General features: G+C 45.6%; 1 protein-coding gene across 2 annotated transcripts in view; it reads left to right on the forward strand.

Annotated features, from left to right (window-relative positions):
• The first annotated feature begins 889 nt into the window (after positions 1-889).
• ATP9A (ATPase phospholipid transporting 9A) overlaps positions 890-24,214 on the forward strand; it is a 47,408-nt gene continuing 24,083 nt past the window's right edge. Inside the window, exons 1-13 of one of the 2 annotated variants that reach the window (XM_015882050.3) lie at positions 890-1,078; positions 6,320-6,464; positions 7,213-7,326; positions 9,589-9,697; positions 15,068-15,126; positions 15,928-15,979; positions 16,543-16,637; positions 17,378-17,458; positions 18,112-18,187; positions 20,631-20,707; positions 21,323-21,483; positions 22,222-22,364; positions 22,915-23,027. In XM_015882050.3, coding sequence (XP_015737536.1) covers positions 1,011-1,078; positions 6,320-6,464; positions 7,213-7,326; positions 9,589-9,697; positions 15,068-15,126; positions 15,928-15,979; positions 16,543-16,637; positions 17,378-17,458; positions 18,112-18,187; positions 20,631-20,707; positions 21,323-21,483; positions 22,222-22,364; positions 22,915-23,027 — 1,293 coding nt within the window. In that variant the 5' untranslated portion in view covers positions 890-1,010. Of the gene's footprint in view, positions 1,079-1,248; positions 1,389-6,319; positions 6,465-7,212; positions 7,327-9,588; positions 9,698-15,067; positions 15,127-15,927; positions 15,980-16,542; positions 16,638-17,377; positions 17,459-18,111; positions 18,188-20,630; positions 20,708-21,322; positions 21,484-22,221; positions 22,365-22,914; positions 23,028-24,214 lie in introns of those variants that run through there. The other variant, XM_085519833.1, reaches the window with a different exon arrangement.

The raw sequence follows: 24,214 nt of genomic DNA on the forward strand, positions 1-24,214 counted from the left end.
GCAGCAGAAGATGCTGAGATGGACATGTAGCTCTGCTCTATTTGATTCTTATCTGCACTGGGCATTTCCTCCATCCATAGAGCGCACAGCTGAGAATCTGGTGGTTTCAGGTAGGAAGGAGGTGGTCAGCAGGAGGTGGTCATCCCTCCATGCTGCCACTGGTGAGGCTGCACCGCAAGTGATGTTCTCATTGTTGGGCCCCTTTCTACAGGAAGGTCACTGAGGCCCCAGGAACATACCCAGAGATGGGCAGCAAAGCTGTACAGGGCCTGGAGCACAAGTCTTATGGGGAGTGGCTGAAGGAACGGGGAAAGAAAAGCTTTGCAAAGAAAAGCTTGGAACAGAAATGTTGGGATAACGCCTATATGAATGTATGGCTGAAATCTGAACCAGGTCTGATTGATCTGGAAGTAAATCTTGGCTGGGTGTGGGTGACGGTCACCAAGCAAGAACGATGCAAGGGGCAGGGCTGGGAAGCCTGGTCCTGTGATGTGGGTGGAGGGATGGTGTAATGGGAGACACTACCAGCACTTCCGTACGTTCACGTGAGCTGGCTGAAGGAGGCAGAGGACACGCAGGACGTCACGGGCCTTCTGCTCTGGTGAAGCCCAGATGGCCACGCGTGCAGAGGCCGAACGTGCAGGAGGCCAACGGTGCCAGTATGGGGGTGCTGAGATCGGCTGGGAAAATGAGCTGGGGGCACCAAGGGGAAGCGGCAGGTGGGACGAGGGATGCGGGCGGGCAGCGGGAGCCAGGAACACGGTACCCAACAACACGGTACCCAGCAACACGGCACCCAACAACACTGTACCCCTCCTGCGGGCCGCGAGCTGGTGCCGCCCGCAGGACAGAACCGAGCCGGGGCGGGGCGAACCGGGCGGGGCGGGCGCAGCACCTGCGTGCTGGGAGTGCGGCCCCCTCGGCGGAGCCGCCAGACGGCGCGGGCCGGGCCGAGCCGAGGCGCTGCTGGGAAGCGCATCCCTCCCCGCTCCGCCCCGGCAGCCGCGGCCATGACCGACAATATCCCGCTGCAGCCGGTGCGGCAGAAGAAGCGGATGGACAACAAGCACCGCAGCGGGTGAGCGCTCCGCGGGGCGGCTGCCCGAGGCCGGGGCTCCGCCGTCTCGCCCCGCTGCTGCTGCTGCTGCTCGTGTCGCGGTTCTGCTCGGGGAGGACGAGGCTCCGCTCGGGGCCTCTGCGGGGCGGGGGTCGCCGCTGGGCAGCGGCTGAGAGAGCGAACCGGGAGGGGAAGGAGGAGGAAGAGGAGGCCGGGGCTGGGCGCCGCTGACAGGTTGCTCCTGGCGCCATTGCCGTGGCACGCCCGGCGCTGGGAAGGATCCAGCCGGGCGGCCCCGAGAGCCGGGGCTGGGGGACAACGCGGCCTGCAGGTATCGCAGCCCGCGGGGGGTCGGTGGGCGCGGAGCCGCGCGGCCGGAGCAGCCGAGTCGGAACCGGGAGCTGCGGAACGGTCCGTGGGAGCGGCTGCGGCTGTGACAAAGCTCTGCGACTGTATACAGCTTTAACTGTATCAGTGAGAGCAATACAGTATCCTCGGGTTGGGATGTTGCGGTGGGATGCGTTCTGCCGGTGTTTCCAGGCAGGAAGCTGAGTAAGATGAATGACCCGTTAACGTGATTTCGGTGGGAAATGGCACTGCCGTGCACACGGGTTGATGTGCGCGGGGTATCCAGGTTACCCGGCTGTCAGGTTGCCGTACTGAACTTGGGCCTGCATTGGGTGTGTTTGTAGGAGCGGCGAGTGATGCTGGCAAAATAAAGCAAAGCCTCGAAGGAAATAATGCCTGCTAGAGCGAGAGGGGATGGTTATTATAACAAACATTATGGTCTGTGCTGATGGCCTTCATTCAGGTTCCTCTGATTGAAGGTACTTAATAAGGAGTAGTTCATGTAATGAATAAACTACCAGCACAGTTTCTGTGAGCTGACGTAGCAGTGACTGTGGCAGTTAATACTGAGCTGGGAGGTACGTGTGATGCAGCACAGAACTCTCCATCTCCTGCGTGACATGCGTTGCTGGACAGGTTCCACAGGGTGCAGCCACCATGGCATTAAATTCAGTGATGTGATTGAAAAGGCTCAGAGAGAAGAGGCAAAGAGGCAGCCAGAGAAATTTCTCAAAGCTTCTTGAATCTTTTTTTGTCAGAAAGTGCTGTGATCTCTGACACGTCTCTATTGCCACGTGGTTGGTAGCAGCTGACAGTAATAACTTCCATTTAACCTAAGTTGCAGCTCAGTGGCACTGGACCTCACCTGGTCAGCAGACACACAGATGGTGCTTCTGTGCCATCAAGAAATGCTGCCGGTGTAAAGTTATGAAGGAAGATTACGTGGGATTTTTCTTAATGGCAGTCTGAGTGACTTGGCGTTGGGTTTTCTGTTTGGGTATGTGATTGCTTCCTGGGAGCTTACGTCTTGTTTTGCTGATTATTAGGCTGTAATTCAATCAGATGGTAGTGTGAGTAGCAAAGTACTGAGGTGGAGGAAATCCAAAGCAACTGCAGGAGGAGTCAGCCTGCAGGCCAGGGCAGGACCTGGGGTCAGGTCCGGGATGGAGCCTGGGGAGCCCTGAGCTGTCATCAGGACCTTTCTTCTGTTTCCTCTGAGAAAAACGCAAACAAAAGCACTCACAAGTCATCTTTGTTTGTACACATGAAAACCTGCTGGTAACCAAGCTGTGAAAGGCTTCATTTGGACATAACCTGACTGCAGTTTCTAGCATGTCTGTCTTTTTCCCCAGTGGGGGCAAGTTCTTAGACACCAAGCCAGCAAAATCTGTCTTTGGGAGTGAGAAATAGATTCCATTTCATGGACTGAATGACTTCATAGAAATCTTAGCATAAATGCCCCATTCTCATACCTAATTCTTATACAGGCAGCGAAGGGCAGGTGTCATCTCAATGCTGCTTTGATTACAGCCTCAGCCTGTAGTGCTTTGAAGAGCAGGCAGGCAGAGACTCACACAGAGGCTTTGCAGAGATGAATAATAGTCCAGACAGCTGAGATCTGTGTCAGAGAGAGAAAGCATGTGCTCAATAAACCAATGGGAGTAGTGGTTATCTGTTCCTGAGCATAATTTCATGTGGATCTTCCTGGCTGTTGTCAAAGTGTGTGTGCGCTCTGTGCTTTGTGCTTTTGCATCTGTACTCCTTGAATTCAGCCATCTTTTCCAGAGGCCTTGCAGCACTGTGAAAACCACTCAGATGTGAGCCAGTTGGGAGGGGGGAATGGCACAAAGTGTGGATTGTTGGTGGTGTGGCTTGGGAGCTCCAGCTTCCCAGGGTTGGGTGCTGATGGGATGTGAGCTATAGGCTCCCAAAGCACCCGGGCACTCCTTTCAGTGCACCACAAGTTTTTCCCTAAATAGCTTATGGTCTCATTCTGCAATCATGCAAGGCTTTTTTTGAACCCAGCAAACTACTGTGCTCATAGAACCTCTGCAATGTAGAGAGGCCTTGATCCAGGAACGCGGGAGGGAGAACAGGGAATGAGACGGGGGAGGAGGAGCCTTACGGTCTGTGTGTGCTCTGTGGCTCCGCTTAAAATGGCAAATTCCATTTCAAAGTCAACAGAGGGAGATGGGAGCTCCTGGCCACCGCCTGCCTGGGTGGGTGTGCCAGGACTGGGCTGGGACAGCGCTGTGAGGACGCAGCTTTCCCAGCACCGGCTGGTGGCAGGACATGGGCTGCAGGGCTGGGCAGTGTGCCTGCCTGCATGGGCTTAGTTCGTTTGTTTTTAATATCAGTAGACAATTGTTTATATGCATTTAATATACTGATCTGCGGGAGGCTGGTTTGTAGGTTGCAGGTCCTTAACAGTGTCACGTGTGAGAAACACGGAAATGTCATCTGAGAAATAGGATTGTAGGAATGATTATAAATATGTGGATGTGCTTCAGCTCTGATTGGGCCAAACCTAATCCAGTTTTAGGAAAATGTGGCACCTTTTCACTGGTTTCATAAATTAAAAGTTTTTATAAGCTTTTTTTTTTTTTTCTTTTCCATTTTCTCTCTAAAATGTTTCTGTCCAACATGCTGCCTTTATAAACAAGAACTGCTGCTGGTGGCTGCTGTTCGTCACACACCTGACAGTGGAATGGGCAGCCCGGGGAGGCGGTGGAGTCACAAAGCCCGGAGATGTTCAAGGAACTTTTAGACATTGTGTTGAGGGACATGGCTTAGTGAGAACTGTTGGTGATGGGCAGATGGTTGGAGTGACTGACCTTGGAGGTCTTTCCCAACCTTGGTGATTCTGTGATCGTTCTGTGTTTGAGCCTTGTCTGTGTTCCTACCAGCAGTTCCATTGCTAGCAATGTACCAGGCCATGCACTCACTGGCACAACTCTGAGTGCCCAGCAAGGCGCACAGGGTGCAGGCAGTCTGTGGGACAGGAGGGGAACAGGTTCAGGGAATAGGGGTGAGTTAAATGCCATCCTGGGGACTGGTACCTGCTTTCATTTAGGAAAGCAAGAATGAAAAACATTCTCTTTGGGGATCTCCTTGGACGTATTTGAGATAAAGATCAGCCCTGCATGTGTTCAGCTGGGAGCAGCGGGGCGGTGCCTGGTGGGATTCCAGCTCTGCAGCTGAATGCTGTTGCAACACATGGCTTGGTTATTGCTGGTTGTAGTATTGTTGGTATTATCTCATTGGTTGGAAGCTTCGTGGGGTTGTTTTGTTTTGTTTTTTGACAAATTCCTTTATGTTGCTTAGAAGCCTTGTGTACAAAGGCTGTGCAGGAGACTTTGTGGGAGAAATGCTGTGTATTCTTAATGCAAACGTTGATACTTCTGGTACTTACCTTTGAAAACTTGCTGAGCAGGAAGTTTTTCCTTTGTCCAATGAGGCTTTAGGTTTGCTTTCCCTGTAATTCAGGATGTTGCAAAAGCTGTGAGTGTAGCAGGGCAGGAATGTCACAAACCTGTGACTTTGCATGGCAAGGCCTTCATGTTTGTACTGAGAACTGTTATTTTTAGATGGATTCTCAAACCTCGTAGTAACACATTGTTTGTGCATTTAAATTCCAGCAGCCCCAAGTGTCTCTGCAGTGGGAATGTGCTGGGAGGTTGTGGCTTTGATTGCAGAACATGTGTGAAATTTGGGGTTGTTTCATTTTTGAGAAGTTATGTTGCACTTCCGTCCCTTTGGAGGTGCTGTCAGTGCTGGAGGTTGCAGTGCCCTTCAGGAAGGAGCAGTTATAAGGGGTTTTGCAGTGCTAGGTATTAACTTCCTTCTAGACTGACAGCAGTGTAATTGCATGTAAACAGCTGGGTGGAGCACACTGCTCTAAAGGTGGAACGTCCTGTGTACCTGATGGGGTTCACTCGCTGTTTTCTTGTGCGTTCTGGACTAAATATTCTGTAAGTTACTGAACTTAATGTGTCTGGAGTTCTGTTTGGAGGTTTAGGTGTTGGCCTGACGGTCTGCCCAGATGGCTGGAAATGGCTCTGGGGCATGTTGGTAAATATCAGCTCAAGTAAAATATCTATTAAATGACAGTAATTTGCTGTTCAAGCTTTGTCCTACTGGGAATATTTGGATGTAGGTACCTACCTCCTTTTGCTGTTAAGTAGGATCCCTAAAAGAGGCCCAGCCTACAGAATAAACAAAGGTGACTGGTTTCAGGTGTCTGGAAGGGTTGAGTGTTTCCCACCATAGCTGGAAACCCATCCCCATGAAGCTGTGAATACCAGCCTTGTTCCTGTGGGCAGAGCCTCTTGTCTGGATTGCTATCATTCTGAGTTCACTGGAGTTAAAACATGAGATCCTGACTAATCTTGTATGATTTCCTCCATTATGGAAAAAAGGGATACTTTTTTTCTGTAGGCCATTTTACTTTTTTATTACAATCTGAACATGACCATTTAATCTGTTATCCATTCAAACTTAGTTGAGAGACAAGTTGCTTGTGAAATGACTATTTATCTTATCTCTTCATCTGCAAAAGGAAAAGAGAACTCCCAATTAAAAGGTATCAAGCTAATAAAATATATCGCTGATGTGAAGTTTGTGAACATGTTTGCCCCATGTTGCAAACAGCTTTTGTGATGTGGGTATCGTACGCAGTTGTGTGTGGAAGAAAGACTCGCTCTTTAAGTTTTCTTAGTAAGACAAAGATAAGTTTGTAGGTCTGCCCCGCTGGCTGGTGAGGAGAGCTCCTGGTTTAAAGGTGATTTAAAGTGGTGGAAAACCGTAGCAGCTGAGAGTTGACTGTTTGGCCTGGTTGGTGGAGAGTGCTTGGGGTGTGTGTGAGAATCATGATTAAAGGTTAACTCGGTTTAAAATCAGGTGTTCCTCTCATAGGTGCTGTGAGTGCTTAAGATGCTGTGGGAGAAGAGACCCAAGGCCTCGTACGGTTTGGCTTGGCCACCCAGAGAAGAGAGACCAGAGATACCCCCGCAATGTTATCAACAACCAGAAATACAACTTTTTTACCTTTCTCCCTGGGGTAAGTGTGAAGAAAGTTGCTTCTTGTCATCCTACCCAATGCTGTGCCCAGTTCCAGTGCTGTTACATTGGGCGAGCACAGAAGTGAATGGTACCATCTGGTTTGTGTTTGTGGGTTGCCTTCAGGCTGCCTGGGCCACAGCAGAACAGCCCCATGTGTAGAGGGGTGATGGGGGACTGTCACTGCTGGGGGAGCATCCTGCTGTGTGGGACGGGCAGCAGCTCCTCAGCGTCCATCATCCCTGGCAGAGCAGCTGGATTATCCATCCTACCCTTCTGGTAGCAGCAGCAGAAACAAGTCTGATTCTGCCCGCTTTTAATGTCAGAAAGCAGTCACTGTCTGGTTGAGTGTTAAGATAAACCAAGTTTTCTAAGTTCATCATCTTCTTCTAATGTCTACACTGTGATTTTTTGCAAACCAAATCCCGTAGCTAGCAATGTTACTGTTTGCTATGAGTGTCTCCTTGCAGAGTGGAGGTAGTCAGAAGTTTAAAACCAAAACAAAATGACTTATTTGTGTTAAAGTCTCGGGTCTGGCTGTGTGGCAGTGTTATCCAACCAGGATAACATCAACCAGGCACAGTAGGTTGATCTTCAGAACAGAGTTTCCAGGAGGACTTTAAGACTCCTGTAAGTGAGCATGGAGCATGTATGTACTGACAAAGCAAGCAAAAATGTTTCAGAGCATTAGTTCAACTGGTCTAAACTCTGTAATGGACCTCTCTTCTCTTTTTTGTCTTTTCTATTAGGTGTTATTTAACCAATTCAAATACTTCTTCAACCTTTACTTCTTGCTTTTGGCCTGCTCTCAGTTTGTTGTTGAAATGAGGCTTGGTGCACTCTACACATACTGGGTTCCTCTGGTAAGTGATTGGCAGTTTATTTATTTAAGAAACTTTCATTTTTTGACATTATTTCTTTTGCTTCCCTTTTTCCAGGGTGTAAGTTTATACCTTAAATCATTTTGTTAGCTGACTGTTTCAGGCTTTGCTCTGTACGTGTCTCATAGATCGTTGCTCTGGCTTTAGGCTCTGTTTTGTACAGCTGTTTCTGGGGTGTGAGAGGTGTCCGCTTCTACCTTGTTCATCAGTGGGATGCCAGCAGAGACAAAGCTCTCAGCCACTGCACATGGTGACTACAAAGGCATCAGGGTTTTGTGTATAAAGTGATGAAGTAATAGACTTCCCCGTGAAGATGGGGACTGGAGTAAACACATTCCCCTGATGATTAGTGTGTTGCTCACAGCTTCTCTGAAGGCAGGGTGTGCTGGTGGAGGGTCTGTGAGGGCATGTGGCCCTCCCAAGGAGCCCAAGCACAGGGAGCCCAGACCAGCCTGGTTACTGCAGTGAGGGACCAAAGGGCACCTCTCTGAAGTGACCTTAAAGAGTGGCCATATGCGCAATGGAGGCAAATTATGCTCTCCTGCCAAACAGTTTGACCTGCAGTTTAGGCGTAGGTCAACAGACTGATTCATGGTTTAACCACATTGTGAAATACAAATGAGAGAAACCTGAGAAACAGCCCTCAACAAACCTGCATGTAAATTAAATGCTATTTTTTATTATAAAAAACATATATATAAATATAGAGACAAACTTGCAGGTTTGTCTCCTACCTGTTCAAGGTGAAGATATTCCTTCTTTTGTCTGAGTGTTTGCCCTTTTCTTTTGATAGCCATATGTTTTGCCTGATCAAAGGAAATCAATAATAATCAGTTTTGAAGCAGAGACTCATATGCTGTCAAATGATGTAATAACGAATAGTTGTGTGGGGCTGTTAGATCTCTGAACTGCACTGCATGAACCAGTCAGAACTGTGCAAATGCTTTTATATGGGGAGCTGTATTTTTCTCCCAGCTTTTATCCAAGTGCAGCTGTTATTTCTCTCTTTCTGTAAATATCTTTCCTGCTGCACTTCAGCTGACAGAGCTGTGGAATAACTTTGATTCAGCCTCTGCTGCTCAGAGCAGAAACTGACTCAGGTTGGGTTCATTCACCTTCCTGAGCTTTGAAAACTTGTTTTTAGAAATCTTTTTGTGCCTTAAAGAAGCATTTAAAAAAAAATGGACTGAGATTTGCTAATGAAAGCACAGTGCTCTGGGACACCATTTGTTTGCTGCTTTGTGAAAGAGCTGTGGTAAAAATCCATGGTTCTGTTGGAAGGGGGTGGGATGAGGAGGATGCAATGGGAATTTTTCTTGCCTTCCATTACAGTGAAATCCTCGGTGTAAGTCCAGAAAAAGTAAAAGTGCAGCTTGAGGACATGGCTGCTAAAGCTCTGTTTATGCCAAAGCCTGGATCACACTCTCTCAAATTAGTACTTACAAACGCATTTGCAGTGTGAATCCAACAAGAATATCACCAGATCCTATTCCCCATGTACACCTTTCTGGTTTTGTATAGGCAGCTGTGACTTGTCTGTGCCAGGTGAGCAACTGGGGATTGGCTCCGGAGTGGCCAGAAAGCAGCATAAGAAAAGTCTTTGTTCACCACTGGCTGCTGGTCCCAGGGCAGGGTAGGATGACCTGTGTGATGGCATAGTGAGATTGCACATGTGGGAATATTTTGAGGTCATTATTTGAAGACTCTTCAAGTGGCTAAAACATAAGCTGAAAATTCCACTGCTTTATTTTCCCCCACCCCTTCCTGAGAAGCAGATAGGAATTTCTAGCAAAGCACACAGATGCAGATTGCACACAGAAGAGAAATGTCTGTTGCTTTCTCAATTTGTTGGTTATCGGAATGAAGACTTGCGTGGTGTTCCAAAGCAGCACTGTGGGGTGCGGCGCTTCTCTGTAAAGGTTGTCTGATGGATTCCCAGTTTCAGCATTTGTAAAAGCAGCAGCAAGTGCATTTAAAAAAAATGAAGTAAATTGCCCCTGCTTTGGACTCTGCACGTGCAGTTTGAGTTGGGGAAGTCAGACAGGCGTGTTGTAAAGTCTGACCTGTCCAGGTGATCCTCATCGTTCTCTGTGTGCCAGAAACGTTGCTTTTATTTGTGGCAGGAACTTTCCCTCTCAGTTAATGAATGGCATTACTGCTGCCAAATGTAGTGCACGGCGCCTGTTAGAGGCAGATGCCTTTTGTGCTGCCTTTCCATCCGCTCTTTCCCCTGCTCTCTTTCAGGGATTTGTGCTCGCCGTTACCGTCATCCGAGAGGCCGCAGAGGAGATCAGGTGTTACATGCGCGACAAAGAGGTGAACTCACAGATCTACAGCAAGCTCACAGGGAGAGGTCAGTGCTTGTGGGGCTGTGCTGGGAGCTGCGTGTGCCTGCAGGAGCTGCCCAGCATCGCAGCACTGGGGCTCAATGCACAGCCTGCGGCACCGCGGGCTTCCATGCAACTGATGGCATTTCTTTTTTACTCTCAATTCTGGCACAGGCCAAACCTTTTCTCCAGGTTACTGTTCCTTCTTGGTAGATTTGAGTTACTGAAGGAAATGAAGTTGGATGTGAATCGCCCTGGGGTTTGGGGGTGGCTTCTTCCAGAAAGGAAACACATTTACCTTTCTGCAGAGAGAAGTGGTGCGGGAATGAAAGGAGGGAGGCAAGTACTGCAAGCATATGGTAGGATAGATTCGTGCTGTGTTTCGGTTGCTGATGTTGTCCTCATTTTCTCCTGACCTTCCTCTTGCCTGTGCTTCTTGCTTGGTCACAGTGCGAGTGAGAGAAGCAGATGTAAGAACAATTCCTATAAAAGAGCACTTCGTATTCCTTGATGGGAACAACTGTGTGCCAAAGGAAGCGAGGGGGGTCCACAGTGTCAGGTTATTTGCAAAAGTATTTTACCAAGAATTTAAACCTTGGTCTGTGAAACTGTCAGAATGTGCTTTCTGCAAAAGGAGACTCAACATGTGAGGGTGGACGTGGGCCATGTGGCCATGTCTAGTGCTGGGAGCCCTTCCAGTCTGCATGCTGCAAACCATAGTTCAGTTCAAGTACTCCGTCCTGCTGGAGCTTGTGTATGCACATGCTACCTTTTAGGTGAATTGCTTGACACACTGACATGCTCCATCCCTTGCTGAAATGCAGTACTGGTTGAGTTTCATAGTTGTTTTGTGGCGTGCATTGTGCAGGTTTTTTGCTAGAAGAGGTTGTGTGTGCTGTTAGCGCACCTTCCGTGTGTTTCTGTAAGCAGTGACAGATGCAGTTCCTCAGTACTGATCTCTTATTTTTGTTTGCATCTTCTTTAGCCCCATCCTCCAGCAGTGAGGAATGCAGACCCTCGCTTCCATGAGCACAGCCTGCAGCCCTGGTGCTGCTCGCTGCCTCTGCCTGTTGTTTACACTCTGTCACACCTAACAAAGGAGTTTAAATTCTCATCTGAAAAATTGAATGCTGCCTTGCTATAGTGACTGCTAATACTGTGGCAGTGTTGGTGATACTACAGCTTTGTTTTTAAACAGGGAATTAACTGAATTTAAGCAACTTTTTAAAAATTTTTTTATTTTATTTTCAAGTTTCTTTGCTATGGAAGTTTACACCCCTGAAATAAGATGCAGTGCAGGAGCATGCTAGAACTGCACAGCTTCCAACAACTTCACTTTAAGAATAAGCTTGCTTTTAAAAAGTGATTGCTTAGGGCTGTGTATGTTTCACATGCTGGGAATTATGAGACATCTCCAAACTGGGGAATCTGTGTTTCTGAATATTAAATCCTCTTTTAATAACATGTTCTTACTACAACACTTAAAGTGCTTGGCAACCAACAAAAGCCTCACCCGAGAGGGGTATACTACATCTATTTAAAAATATAAAAGAGTTGCCTTCTGGATTCCATTCAGTGATCTATAAGGGGCCTGACCTCTCCTTTAGTTCTTTTCATATTGCTATTACGTTTCCCATGAATGATTTCCCTTCCCCCAATCCTTTAACTTCTCTAATTTTGTGAAAGAACCCAAGCAGGATTGGCAGCTGGGCAGTGGTTGAAAATCCTAAGCCACTGTGTTTGTTATTTACACACGTTTGGTGTAGAATCGGTAATGAAACCCTCAAGCAGTGTAGGTTAGAGTCAGAAAACCACAGAAAATTCTTTATGATTGTGGAGTCGGTTGGGGAGCGAAGCCATTTTCTGTCTCACGTGAAGTTCAGCATCTGTCAGTAGTTGAGCTTTTCAGAGGACATGAACATCCACGTTTGAAAAGGCCGCCACCTCTGAGAGTCATTTCTGACTGCGGCAGCAGTGTGTGATGCCAGCATGGCTGGGGTGGGTGGTGGGTCTGTGAGTGGATGTGTCTGTGTGAGCAGTGGAAAAAGGAGGCTGACTTTCAAGCAGAGGCTTCTTTGGGTCAGAAGTAAAAGCAGGCAAATAGCAAAGCTGAAGTAAAAGCAGGCAAATAGCAAAGTTGAAGTTAAGTTGAGAACAGCTGAATGTAACTATGAATTTTTAGTGCAGCTGGAAAACTGCAGGTAGGGCTTGTTTTGTTTTTGTTTCACAGCACAGTTTGTGCTTTGGGATATTGGCACAGCCCTGTAGTGCAGAGGGGCACTCTGCTCAAAAGCCCTCTGGATTGTTGTTGGCTGGTTGAAGGCTGACAATAGTTTCACTGCTAAAACCAGTGCTTAGGATGGGGAGATTAGGCGAGGCATGATGCCGAGCGCTGCTGTTCTTGGAGACTGGCAATAATGGATCTAATGGCTCCGTAGCTTTCTCCAAGCTATTTTTATTTCCCCTGAGTAATTGCACTAAGCTGCCATTAAGGTGACTGGAGAATAGTTTTCCCATCTTCAGCCTTACTTCCCCACATCATCCTCAAGGCTGAGAGTACATTCTCTGGTCTAAATGAAGTCAGGTTGACTTAAGCACGTCTGTGCGTAAACATACTGAAGTATCAACCAACAAAGCTGCCTGTGTGCTGTTCTGAGTGAGGGTACAGGTGAGCACAGATATGGGAGCTTCCCCTGCTCAGGGTGCTCCGGTCCCCACACAGCCCAGCCCTTTTAATAGAAAGCTCTTTCTTTAAAAGACATTTGTTTGGGTTGTAATAAAAAATAATCAGATCTCAGTCCCCTATTCATAAACTTACAAACCTCCTTGTGTTCAGTGGGCTGTGTGCTGACTTTCTGCATGATAGAAAGCTTAGAACCATGCTCACAAATTCTTGGTTTGTTTTTCTTCTCTCTCTCTTGCCCTCCCTGGGTAACACTGCATAACAGAGAGAGACTCCACTGAAAGGAATGGGAGGAGACCTCCTATGGAGGGGTGCTCCTAAAGATACAGATCATTGGCATTTACCAGCCATAGAAAAAACAATATTTTCCCAACCCCTCTGAGCCCCACTCTGCAGTTTACACAGTGTAAAGCTGTAGAAGCCCAAGGTTGGGTGCAGTGCATCCAAACCACCCTTTCATTTCTTGGCACGCATTCAGCTTGTTTGAAGAAACTGCTCCACAATCTTCAGTTCCAGATGAGCTGTTCTGAACTCTGCCTTAGCTGTGCACATCTATGGTGAGATCTGAAGTTCTCATGGGACAGAAGGCGGCGTCTCTCCTGGCTGATGTGCTGAGTACTTTAAATAATCTGCTTTGTGGTATGTCCATTGCACTGCAAACTGGGTGGTGATTCCAAAGGCCGCAGATGAAGTTGCAGCAAAGTGTTTGCATTATATTATCTCCTTCCTGTTTTTTCTCCAAATCAAACAATTCAGAATGAAACGTGAATCACGTTTTAAGAACTGATTTTTTTTTTTTTAACAGAAGATATCATATTTAGCTGCTTTTTTTGTACTAACAGTCCTGGGTCTACATAGAAAGCACTTCTAAATGCCTTTATAAAAGCAGCTATTTCTTATTGCAGGCATACTTTAATGGCAGAGCAGTACTGGGAAATGAAGCAGTGGTGTTATTAGCTAGTTCCTGAAATGTGCGAGAAAACATCTAATGTTTAGGAGCTGGCTTCCTTGCAGAAGGAGAAAGGAATTGCAGAATTCCCAAGATCAAAATAAAACCCATTCCAGTAAGTTGCTTTATGGGAGTCCTGAGTCAAAGGAAACATGTGATTGTGTACCTTTGTAGAGGGACATCTGGTGCAGACTGCAGAGATGTCATCCACGAGAGGCCGGGGCTATGGCTGGGGAGCAGAATTAGGGCACCTCGCGTGCGTATACAAGAGTTGTAAAAGCATGCAGTGCTTACGGAGCTCCTCTCTTCTTTCACTTTAAACAGCTGATGTTGGGAGGGTTATTGAACAGGGAAATCTGTTCCAGTTATTTTTTGGAAAACATTTTGGGGCAGATAAAGCTGTGTTCAGAGTAGTGATGCAAAAAGCCCTTTACTACGTGTAATGATAGGAAATAATTGTGCTGTAGCTTTGCCAGAACGTTTGTTTTTTTACAGAATGACTTTATTTCATTGAGGAAAAGTGATACAAAACCAATTCTCCATTCCTGAGCCCTGCAGGAAGCACTTCTGCACTGCCAACCACCAACAGAATCCATGTGATCGTGAAGAGAAAATGTCCCTGTAGGGTTAAAGGAGTGCATCTCTCCTCCCATGGGCTGCTCTGCACAGGGGCTGCTGTGTGGGGTTCAGACCTTTGCACAGAGGAATATTCAAAAGCACTTTTTGTTGTTTCATGAATAACCGTATTAAAAGGGGAGGCAGAGATGTTATCTGTCAGACCCTTTTAGTGTCAGAGCACCTACGTAGCTTTAGCTGGCCGTACAGAAGGCTGCCAGGGATGCTTTTTTGCATCCTCTCAGAGCACAGCTTTTCTTTTCAAGCCTCTGCAGTAATGGACTCTTAATCCCCGGTGCTTTTCCTGCCTGGCAGGGATGTCTTTAGCCCAGCATTCATTTTGTTTACTTTTTTAAAGAAACAAACAAACAACCCCAAATGTAAATCTCTCAGATGGCAAAACCCAGAATCTGCAGAAGGACGATGAGATATTTGTGCAATGGCCCGTGACTGCTTATAATTTGTAGGAATAATTACAGCAAGCAAGGAAGTCTGCGTTTATTAGCAGCAGTGATGAAGCATGTTGTTAAGCACACAGTGTGTCACCAAAGCAGCAGGCTGCCAGGAGCCCAGAAAGGCTTTCATTGTTAATTTGGAGCAGAAACACTGAAGCATATCCTGGGAAGGATGCTAATGAAGGGACTGCCAGTAGTAAAATCCCAGTGACCTTTGTGCTTTGTGCTAATTTCTGCTCCCCCTCCCTTCCCCCTTCTTCACCCCTGCACAGCTATCTGGCCAGTTAGCCCTGAATTTGGAGGTGCAGGCAGAGGGCTGTCTGTGCCAGGGTGAGCTGCCACGTGCCTTCCCCACTTCTACCCAAATCACAGCATGTTGTAGAGGCTTTAGTTGAAGTACAACAGACAGACATGGAGAGAGAAGCAAGGTTTAACTTAATTGATTTTTAAATCGCTAGTTAGTTTGAGAACGTGAATCAGGAGCTGGCTAGTGATCTGAAATTACTGGCCAGCTGTTAAATTAACCCTCTGTTTTGGAGCTACTGCAAAGAAAGAAATATGTAGGTGTGTTCTGTAGTGCCTGTTCTCTGCAGGGATGGCTGCAGTGTCAGAGCTGTCACTGGGGGTGACGGGCAGCAGCCCTGCCCTGTCCTGCTGCACGGGGCTGTGACACGCTGCTGTCTTCCCTCTGCAGGGACTGTGAAGGTGAAGAGCTCTAACATACAAGTAGGAGACCTCATCATTGTTGAAAAGGTGAGCCTTTATGTGTGTTGTTTTTGGAAAGTGCTTTTCTTGGGGAACAAGATATTTGATTTATGGTAGGCTTACAATATTGGGTGTTGAATAATACAGTATTTAATTACTTTTCAGGGTCTCCCTTTTTCCGCCTGGCCCTGGTAGTAGCATCATTGCCTTTACAAAGCAGATCTCAGAATAACAGCCTATAAGCGGCATTTTCTGATCACCCTGTAGCAAGAGAAAAAGACTCCCTGACCCTGTCTCTGACTGCTGAACATTGGTTAAATGTCTGATGCAAATACATCATACAACATCAAAATGTGTTTGGTGTAACCAACACAGAGGTGGAGAGACAGATCCATTTGCAGACACTGGGCTGTACATTTTCCCTTTGTTTTTTCCATGTGAGCAGCTGTGTCCTCTAAAACTTAGTGTGAGATACTGAGTATAAAAACAACCCTAATCCCGGTACCTGTAGGCCCCAGGTACTGTGCTTTCCTCTAGCATAGATCTTCCTTGAAAGGAAACCGGCATTGGTTTAACGTTTCTTCTGAGCTCAGGAGTTATCAGTGGCTCTTTTGTAAAGCTAGACATTGGCCAGTCTGGTCAGTGGGAGCTGGCTCCGGTTGTTATTCTGCACTCGGGATTCTGCAGGGAAGTGAGCTTAGGATTCAAAGCAAAATGAATCCCAAACCTCAGCTTGACAAAGAAATGCTCTTTCTCCTCTATAGCCTTTGCTTGTGGCCGGGGCTGTGGAAGGAGGCTGTGCACGCGTGTGGGGTGTGTGCACAATAATGGCCTTTCTTCTTGTAACAGAACCAGCGGGTCCCTGCTGACATGATCTTCCTGAGGACGTCGGAGAAGAATGGTAAACATCTGGAACCAATTGTCAATATAGCCATTAACCTTTCACTGGTTGTTTAGAGAAAATTGTCTTTTGAAAATGTGAAAGAAATAGATAATAGTAAAATTTAGAAGAGATGGGGAATTCAAAGGCTGTAAGGGACCACCGGCTCTCAGGATGTTACACTCGGATTTTGTTTGCTACTCCAAGAATGTAGGAAGTTGAATGGAGGGTGAATGAGGTCACAAAATGCCGTGCATTATAAATGTAAATCATTTTACGTGCTGTTCAGGTTTGTTTTGTTAAGTGTGGAATAAGGAAATGCTTGATCTGCATGTTTATGGAGCATGGTGACTAATTTCAAATGTCTTAAAGGTACAGAGCAGAATCCTGCTGTACTTTGGACTGGTGGGAGGAAACAAATGTATGATGTGGGAATATAATTCCTTGATTCTTACCTTATTAACAAGTATTACTTTAAATGAGGTACCGTTTCCAAAGAAAGGAAGATGTCCTAGAAACAAAACCATTCTATGAGCTGTAGGTGTACCTACACGAGGGCACTCATGGGTGTGGATGCTCCCCAGGGTCTTGCTTCCTTCGCACCGACCAGCTGGATGGTGAGACAGACTGGAAACTGCGGCTGCCGGTTACCTGCACCCAGAGACTGCCCACTGCCTCTGTAAGCTGCCTGCTAAACGTACTCACTTTGGTGAAGAGGTATCAGTCAGTCACCTGAAAAATGTTCCTCTGCTTCAGTTAATGGTTTGGAGAAACAAGTGAGCATTGATGTGCGCAGGACTGGGTGCGTATGGCAGGTTAGGTCTGGCAACAAAGAGAAGATTTGGGGTGCGGTGAAGCTGACTGGCTGTGCCACGTGGCTGTCCTGCCAGAAGGAAGAAAGGGAGAAATCTGGGTCCCTGCTTTACTGATGTTTTATGTAAAGTTGCAGGAAGATTATTTTATACCAGACCTCTTAAGCTAAACATTCTGTCTGTGAAGTGGGTAGTTTGCATGGAGTCAGCACTGGAAGTGCTGCTCAGAACTGACGTATCTCCTTGTCAGCATGGAACTATCCTCATAGCCACTAAATATTGAGAGTTAGGATGTTCCTTGGTTACCTTGGAAGGTCCAGACCTTCTCTGGTAGGAAGCAATGTGTTTGTTAGGCTCTCTTGATTTTTTTTTTTCAGGCTGCATTTGCTTTTATGGGGCACTAACAACCAAGTAACTCCCAGGAGTCTCTTTGGTTTTAGTCCAGTGAATACTTCAGACCTGCTGGCAAAATGGTTATATTTTCTCTTAGGTAGTTGGGCTCAAGAAAATAGTATAATTTAAGTAACTAGAAGTGTTTTGTTAGAAACATTTGTATGATATTAAAATGTGGTTGTCTAAATGCCTGCCCAAACACATCTGTTTTTAGGACCTGCTGCAAATCCGGTCATATATATATGCAGAAGAGCCCAATATTGATATACACAATTTTGTGGGAACCTTCACAAGGGTAAGTCCTGCTTACGTCTGCTTGAAATAATGAATGTACTGTCTTCTGTACCAACCTGCTGAACACCAGCAGGATGCCAGACTTCTTTCAGGAGTGATGTGAAGTTCTGCTCTTCCTTGTGCCTTTCCTTTCACTCTCTTTTCTTATTTTTTTCCCCCTCCATAACCAACATGAAATAAATCTGAAACAAGAATGTTGTTTTTGAAGCTTTGACTTGGCAACAGGTTCATGGGCTGTTTATGATGTGGGACCTTCCACGGATGGCATTAGGTGTGAGCATTTGGACTGAGGTTGGTGGTTGTGTATGTGTGGTACTCAGAAGGAAATCACTACCACAGTCTCTGTAGGGTTAAAACCTTTTGCCTGTGAGAAAGTGGGGGTTCCTGGTGAGCTTCTCACTAATCTCTTTCTCAGTGCAGTGGCTTTCAGCAGGAAGCGTCTTCACACATTTTCTTCCAACCCTACTTTCTCTGCTGAAATCAAGTGTTGTTTTTCAACCCATCCAGAGATCTCACTGGGTTAATGAAAATCCTCCATCTCTCCTAGATGCCCTGTGCTGATGGAGCATCCCTCTTCAAGCACCCGTGTGTAACTCCAACAACCTGCTGCCTTTTAAGTTACTGACACAGTTTCTTATTTTCCCCCTATTGTAGGAGGACAGTGACCCTTCTGTGAACGAAAGTTTAAGCATAGAGAACACCCTGTGGGCCAGCACAGTGATTGCATCAGGTAAGGAGGAGGCACGTGTAAATTATTTTTAAGGGAATATGTTAACAATTTTGAAGGGTCTTTTTGTAATGGAATAATAATCTCTGTCAGTTGGAGAAATTAGCGGTCAGAGTGAGGTTTCCCACTTGTCCTAACACCTCTGGGGAGCTGGACTGGCAGCTAATTGCCTCTTGGACATTCCTAGATGAGAAAGAATTAGAGAGGCCTTTGGGCACTTCTCTAGCATCTAGGACCAGAATAGCACTTAATTGCTCTCCACATTGACATCCTAATCTGTAACAGAAACAGTGTCAAATAGATTCTGGTAACAGAAGCTAAGATGAAAGATTTCCAGGTAACTGCTTCCACCGAGTTCATCTTGCATAGTTTTAAAGAAGAAAATAAATACAATCTTTGACATACTTTAGTACATGCGTACGATAAGCTTGAAGGCCTGAAATTAATCAGGGCCCTCCTGCAGAGGCATGTCAAAGTAAAAGCCTTGCTCCTCTCCTGCTTAGCATGTCTGTCAGGATCACAGGACAGCAGCTGGGGGAGAGTGAAGCTCAGTAAGCAGTGCTGGAGTAGGGGCTGCCGAGTGGAGGGACTTTGCAGTGCAGTACCGTGATGTGCCTGGATTGCTAATAGTGGGAAGGAACATGAACTTTGAAAGATGTTTATGAAGTACTGGAAAGATTCTCATTTTCCCTTTTAAAAGCGGAACATATGATCAGATTTTATTCCTTTATGTTTCCATCTAGCCTTGCTCAGGATCTTCTTTGAAACATATTACAATATTGTTGCAGCAATGTGACCAAAGGATGCTAAAAACTTAGTCATCCATGTGTAGTTTGGCCAAGTAAATAGTACTTATAGATTCGTAATTGCTATGTGGAAAGTAACCTGCCTTCCTGCTTCCTGCTTGCAAACACCTTGCCTGGGGCTGGGTGGCTTCTGACACCCAACAGGCTGTGCAATGCTCTGCCTCAGTCCATCCTGCTCTGGGGCAAAACCCACCCTCCTTTCAAGTATGAGTAAAGCTATTTGTACAGATACTGTTGTCATTTCAGCTGGTGAGTACCTATGACCTATAGCATGTCCATTTTTGTTTCTCCTATGGCAGCAATAAATAGCATGTTGCAGTTTAGTTCTGCAAGGAAAGCCTGTAAAAAGAAAATGTGAATATCATTTTTCCTCCTCTGTAAGCAAATGCTGTGAAGTCATGGTGCTGCCATCGCTGGGGCAGCCCTTGCCTGTAGGATGGAGCAGAGCTATGTGACTGTCTCCATCTGCTGCTGTGGTAGGAGGGTCCAGCTCTGACTGTTTACAGTTGATTTGGAGTAGCCGTGCCATCTGCTGATTTAATAGCAGTGATCTTACCCCTCCTGCCATCTGCCCATAGTGATTTGTTTTGTTTTTTCTTTATTATCTCCAAAGGAATGTTGATCAGCATTTTTAGTAACCGCCTCTTTTGAGTTAATCTTATTTAAAAATGATACGCTTTCAACTTGTTAAAATTCTGGTCATTAATGTCAGCAGCAGAATAGTGGTGTATTAAAAAGGCAGTGTATCGGCGACAGTGCTTTGGTTCCCTTTAGTGGTGGTTTTATCTATTTTTATAGACCTGTAACATTTTCTAGTAGCAACCAGTGCTGGCAATAGCAGTTTTTAAACTCATGACTGCAGCTGCTTTTTGCAAAGTCTTTATGAGAAAACTGTAGAAAAACAGTGGTTGATAGTACCAAACCGTGTTGTATGTCTGCAGAAAGAAAAGGGAGAAAGGTGTTTCTCTCAGATCTCTAGAAACTGCAGGACACAGCATTAAAATACATGGGCTCCCAGCAGCTCCATCTGTTGCAGTAAGGTGGGAGTTGGTATGATTCAGCTTTCAGTAGGAACAGCATTTAAAGGAATACTCAGCTAAGATATAGATTTTAAAATAAGATTATTCTATCTTTAAAGCTTGTGGAATTTGTTGGTTTTACTCTGATTGTGGCAAACTTCACCAATAAGGAGCAATCATATCCCAAAGCACCCATTTTGTGTTGGAGTAAGGCATGCTTTAGCACACCTAAGTGGGGTTTGGAGGGGTGGGAAGAAGCAATTAATCCTTCCTCCTTCTCTGCTTTTATTTATTTATAGTGAGTAGTGACAAGTACCTTCAAAAGCTGGGGGAGGGTCATGAAAAGCCAAGCCAGCAAAGCATGCAACTCATCTCTGCATGCTCCTCAGCTGCATCAAGTCTAGCCATAAGGGCAGTGTGGTTGGAGACTTGCTGACTCCTCCTAGGCTGTCCTCTGTTCAGCATCTGTGATTGCATGGATTCTACATTTCAGATAACTCACCCTTCTAGTCCTTGTTACCATTGCTGTAGGAGCTGACCTGCTAGAAGTCAGTTTTAGCTGCAAAGGCTATGAAGCAGAGGTTCTACTTCTTAGGCTGATGCATGTTCTGCTTTGCTTAGGTACTGTTGTGGGAGTTGTCCTCTACACTGGAAGGGAACTGCGCAGTGTGATGAATACTTCAAACCCGAGAAGTAAGGTAGGGTAAGGAAGCAGTAATATAATAACTAAAATTGGCAGTAATTTGTCATTAAACAGAAAAATAAACCCATCCAAGGACAAGTACATACATGCTTTAGGGACAACGTCAGGTGAACAATGATTTATATTTTTCAGCCTACTCTTTAAGGTAGTTACCATATCAGAGGTTGTTGTTTTTCTTTAATTTGAGCCTGTTCTTCATGTACCTGCTCACTTTTTTAACACTGGTAATGCTGATGACTTACATGGTTATAATAAAGCAGTCCCAGGTAGAATGGGAAAGCTTATTTTGCTGTGTTCTGCTGTAGCAAAGCTAAGATAGGGAGTGGGGGTGTTTATACAGCCTGCAGCTTTTGACAGCATGAGTCTTTTCTTGGCTCTTCAAACATTTCTCAGCTTCCAAGAGATGGAAATCCTATTTAGTAGGAGCTCTTATTTAGCAATCTGGCAACAACATTGTTTATAAATTCAAATAAGTTTGTAGTGTTTTAAATAAAAAATAAATGTTGATTGGTGAGGAATAACTCTTTTGAATACAGGGGCTCATTCCTTTTGTATTAAATTGAGCTGATGACTTTAGTGTGGCTGGAATATCTTGATTTTATTTCTTTAGATTGGTCTCTTTGATTTGGAAGTGAACTGTCTCACCAAGATCCTGTTTGGGGCCCTGGTGGTGGTCTCACTTGTCATGGTGGCCCTTCAGCATTTTGCTGGCCGTTGGTACCTTCAGATCATAAGATTCCTCCTCCTGTTCTCAAACATCATTCCAATTAGGTGAGTCAACTACTAGTTCTTCCCAGCAAGATACCACTTCCTTTGCATCCTCTTCCCTGCTTCTAATGTGGGCAGACACGTGAAGTCTTATGTATTCCTCATTTGACAACCAAATTTAGAAATAGAATTGCTGTTTGAACATAATAGTTGCTTTGTTGTTCCTGCTGAGTTGAAGAGTTTTTGTCTGCCCACTGTCTGTGCTCCCTAGCGTAGGCTGCAGGTCTGTGTTTTAAGGCCCTGCCTCTGTGTTTGGACTGCCAGGTTACTCTGATAAGAACAGAGGAAAACATAGGGAAGGAGTGATACTTATACAGCATAGGACCCAAATGCCTTTAGGAAGGGACTGAAATTTTAATATTTAATTGCACCAAATTAATAAGCAGATTGTTATTTTCAGTGTAGGTCAGGGATTCATTTTGGTTCCATTTTTAACCTGCTGTCCCTTTATCAATTACAGCGTCCTTACTTGTCTACATTCATCATCCTCACAAATTATATCTGTCCTTCTCCATGTAATGCTGTCATATATCTTTCTGAATTACAGTACCAGTGCAGCAGTGCGTACTTCTCCCCATCTGCTGCCCAACCACTCATTTTGAACATCCTTCTCCTCACACTCTTTGGCAGTTCAATTGCAGCATAGAAGCCCTGTGCTTTCATTACACTGTGGCAATTCATGATGATTTCTTTCCAGAGTTTTGCTTCAGACACACTTTTTCTCCCTTTGCTCCTCCATAGTTTGCGTGTGAATTTGGACATGGGAAAAATTGTCTACAGCTGGGTGATCCGCAGAGATTCCAAAATCCCTGGGACCGTGGTTCGATCCAGCACTATTCCTGAGCAGCTGGGGAGGATATCCTACTTGCTTACAGATAAGACAGGTATTTATGTAGAAGATACTGCTTTGAGTTGTGGTGTGTTGTTGTTTGGCTTTTGAATTGTTATATTAAACCCCAAGTTGAAGGTAAACATTAAAAAAACCAAACACTTTTAGAGTTAGTTTTTACAGCAGGATGAAGGTAGCCTGTGTGTATGGGCAGAAACATGCCAGCAGTCTGCCCGCTGCCTTCCTTGCTTCTTAGAGATGAGCTGATTCAGGGAACTAAGCTGTAATCAAAAGCTTTGTCCAGCATAAAATCTTGGCCCTGTTCTGGTTGTTCCCAGAAGCTGTTTTTGGTTCCAGCAGGACCTGAGCTCTGCCTGCAGCTCTTTCTGGCACTGACTTTTGGGTGAACAATCTCATTCTTACTTACTGGTACAGGGATGTGCACTGTCATCTTTAGCCCCAGCCTGTGCTGAAAGCCTGGTGCAGTGATCGATCCAACTTCTGGACCAGTTTCTTTTGCATTTGAGATACAGCAAGGACAAGAACATGCCCTGCGGAATAGGGATGTTCGTTCACATTCCATGTTGGTGCTGCTTCTGTTGCAGGAACTCTTACGCAGAATGAGATGGTCTTCAAGCGACTTCATCTGGGCACAGTGGCGTACGGCCTTGACTCCATGGATGAAGTGCAGAGCCACATTTTCAGTATATACACACAGGTAGAATTAAATTGGATTGTTTAACTCTTTATTCAAAAACTGGTTTTCCAGGTCACCAGGCTAGCGATGAATTAATCTGCACGTGCTGTGTCCTGAGGTCAGACTGTAAAATAGTGTACTTCTATGTAGTTATTCACCGCTTACAGCAAACACAACATTTGCTTCACTGGGAAATTAACACAAGATTACGGTTACTGTATTAAGTCACCGTTTGAAATGCTGCCTACAGGGGAATTAATAAAGGAAAAGAGGAGCCATCAGGACTCGATAAGCAGGAACAGAGCACTGTACTTAAACAAATTAAAAACAAACAACAAAAACGACTAAACAAACCAAAAAACAAAAACAGACCAGATTTATTTTCTGTCATTTCATACTCAATCTCCAGAGAAAACTGGACTACTGGTTAATTATTTGCCAATGTTTTCAGTATGTGTCGAGAACGTTTTGATGGCTGTCTGTCCCGCTCTGAAGACAGTGCTGCATGTCGATCTAAATGCCCTTCAGCACCTCCAGGAGTTTACTGTGTTCGGTGTGGTCAAAGCCTGTTGCTGCAGCGCTCATAAGCTGCAATAGTAAATCAGAAAATCTTGTGTGCTGTAATCACTACAGTGTGGAAAGTAGCACTTGGCCTTACACTGAAGGACGTGTCTCATGAAGCAGTCATGGTTATGGAGTGAGATCCCCAGTGACGGGAAGCATTTGCAGGCAGCGATTCATTTGGAAATGTAGTCCTTATTATTTGCTCTTATTTTTACCACGTTGTGGCCTTTGACCTGGAAGTGAAACTTTTGTCCTCTTGACACTAAAGGTTAACAGAGCAGGAAACCAGATTGCTGCGTCCCCTCTTCCACCAAGATAATTTAGTAATTGTGCAATTATCTGACGAGTCCCACTCTGATACTAAAAATAGTATTAAAAATTAAATGAATGCAATTAAGATTTTCTGTCCATAGAACTCGTCTGTTTTCTGTTTCCAGCAGTTCTGTGCTCTTGCACGTGGAACCCAGCTGAGGCACTGATGTTCTGTGGGGGCACAGTGGTTTCACCAAGTCCTGTGCCTTTGGCCTGGCACCCATCGACACTGGGCAGATCTGTGTCACCGTGCCCTTTCCTCATGTATTTTATAAAAACGTGGGTGATCTTGTTGTGCATACCTTCCTCCATCAGCGACACTGATAAATGGG

Source organism: Coturnix japonica, chromosome 19 (genome assembly GCF_054131305.1).
Source record: "Coturnix japonica strain WE chromosome 19, WE-NBRP24, whole genome shotgun sequence".
In the NCBI taxonomy this organism is placed as follows: Eukaryota; Metazoa; Chordata; class Aves; order Galliformes; family Phasianidae; genus Coturnix; species Coturnix japonica.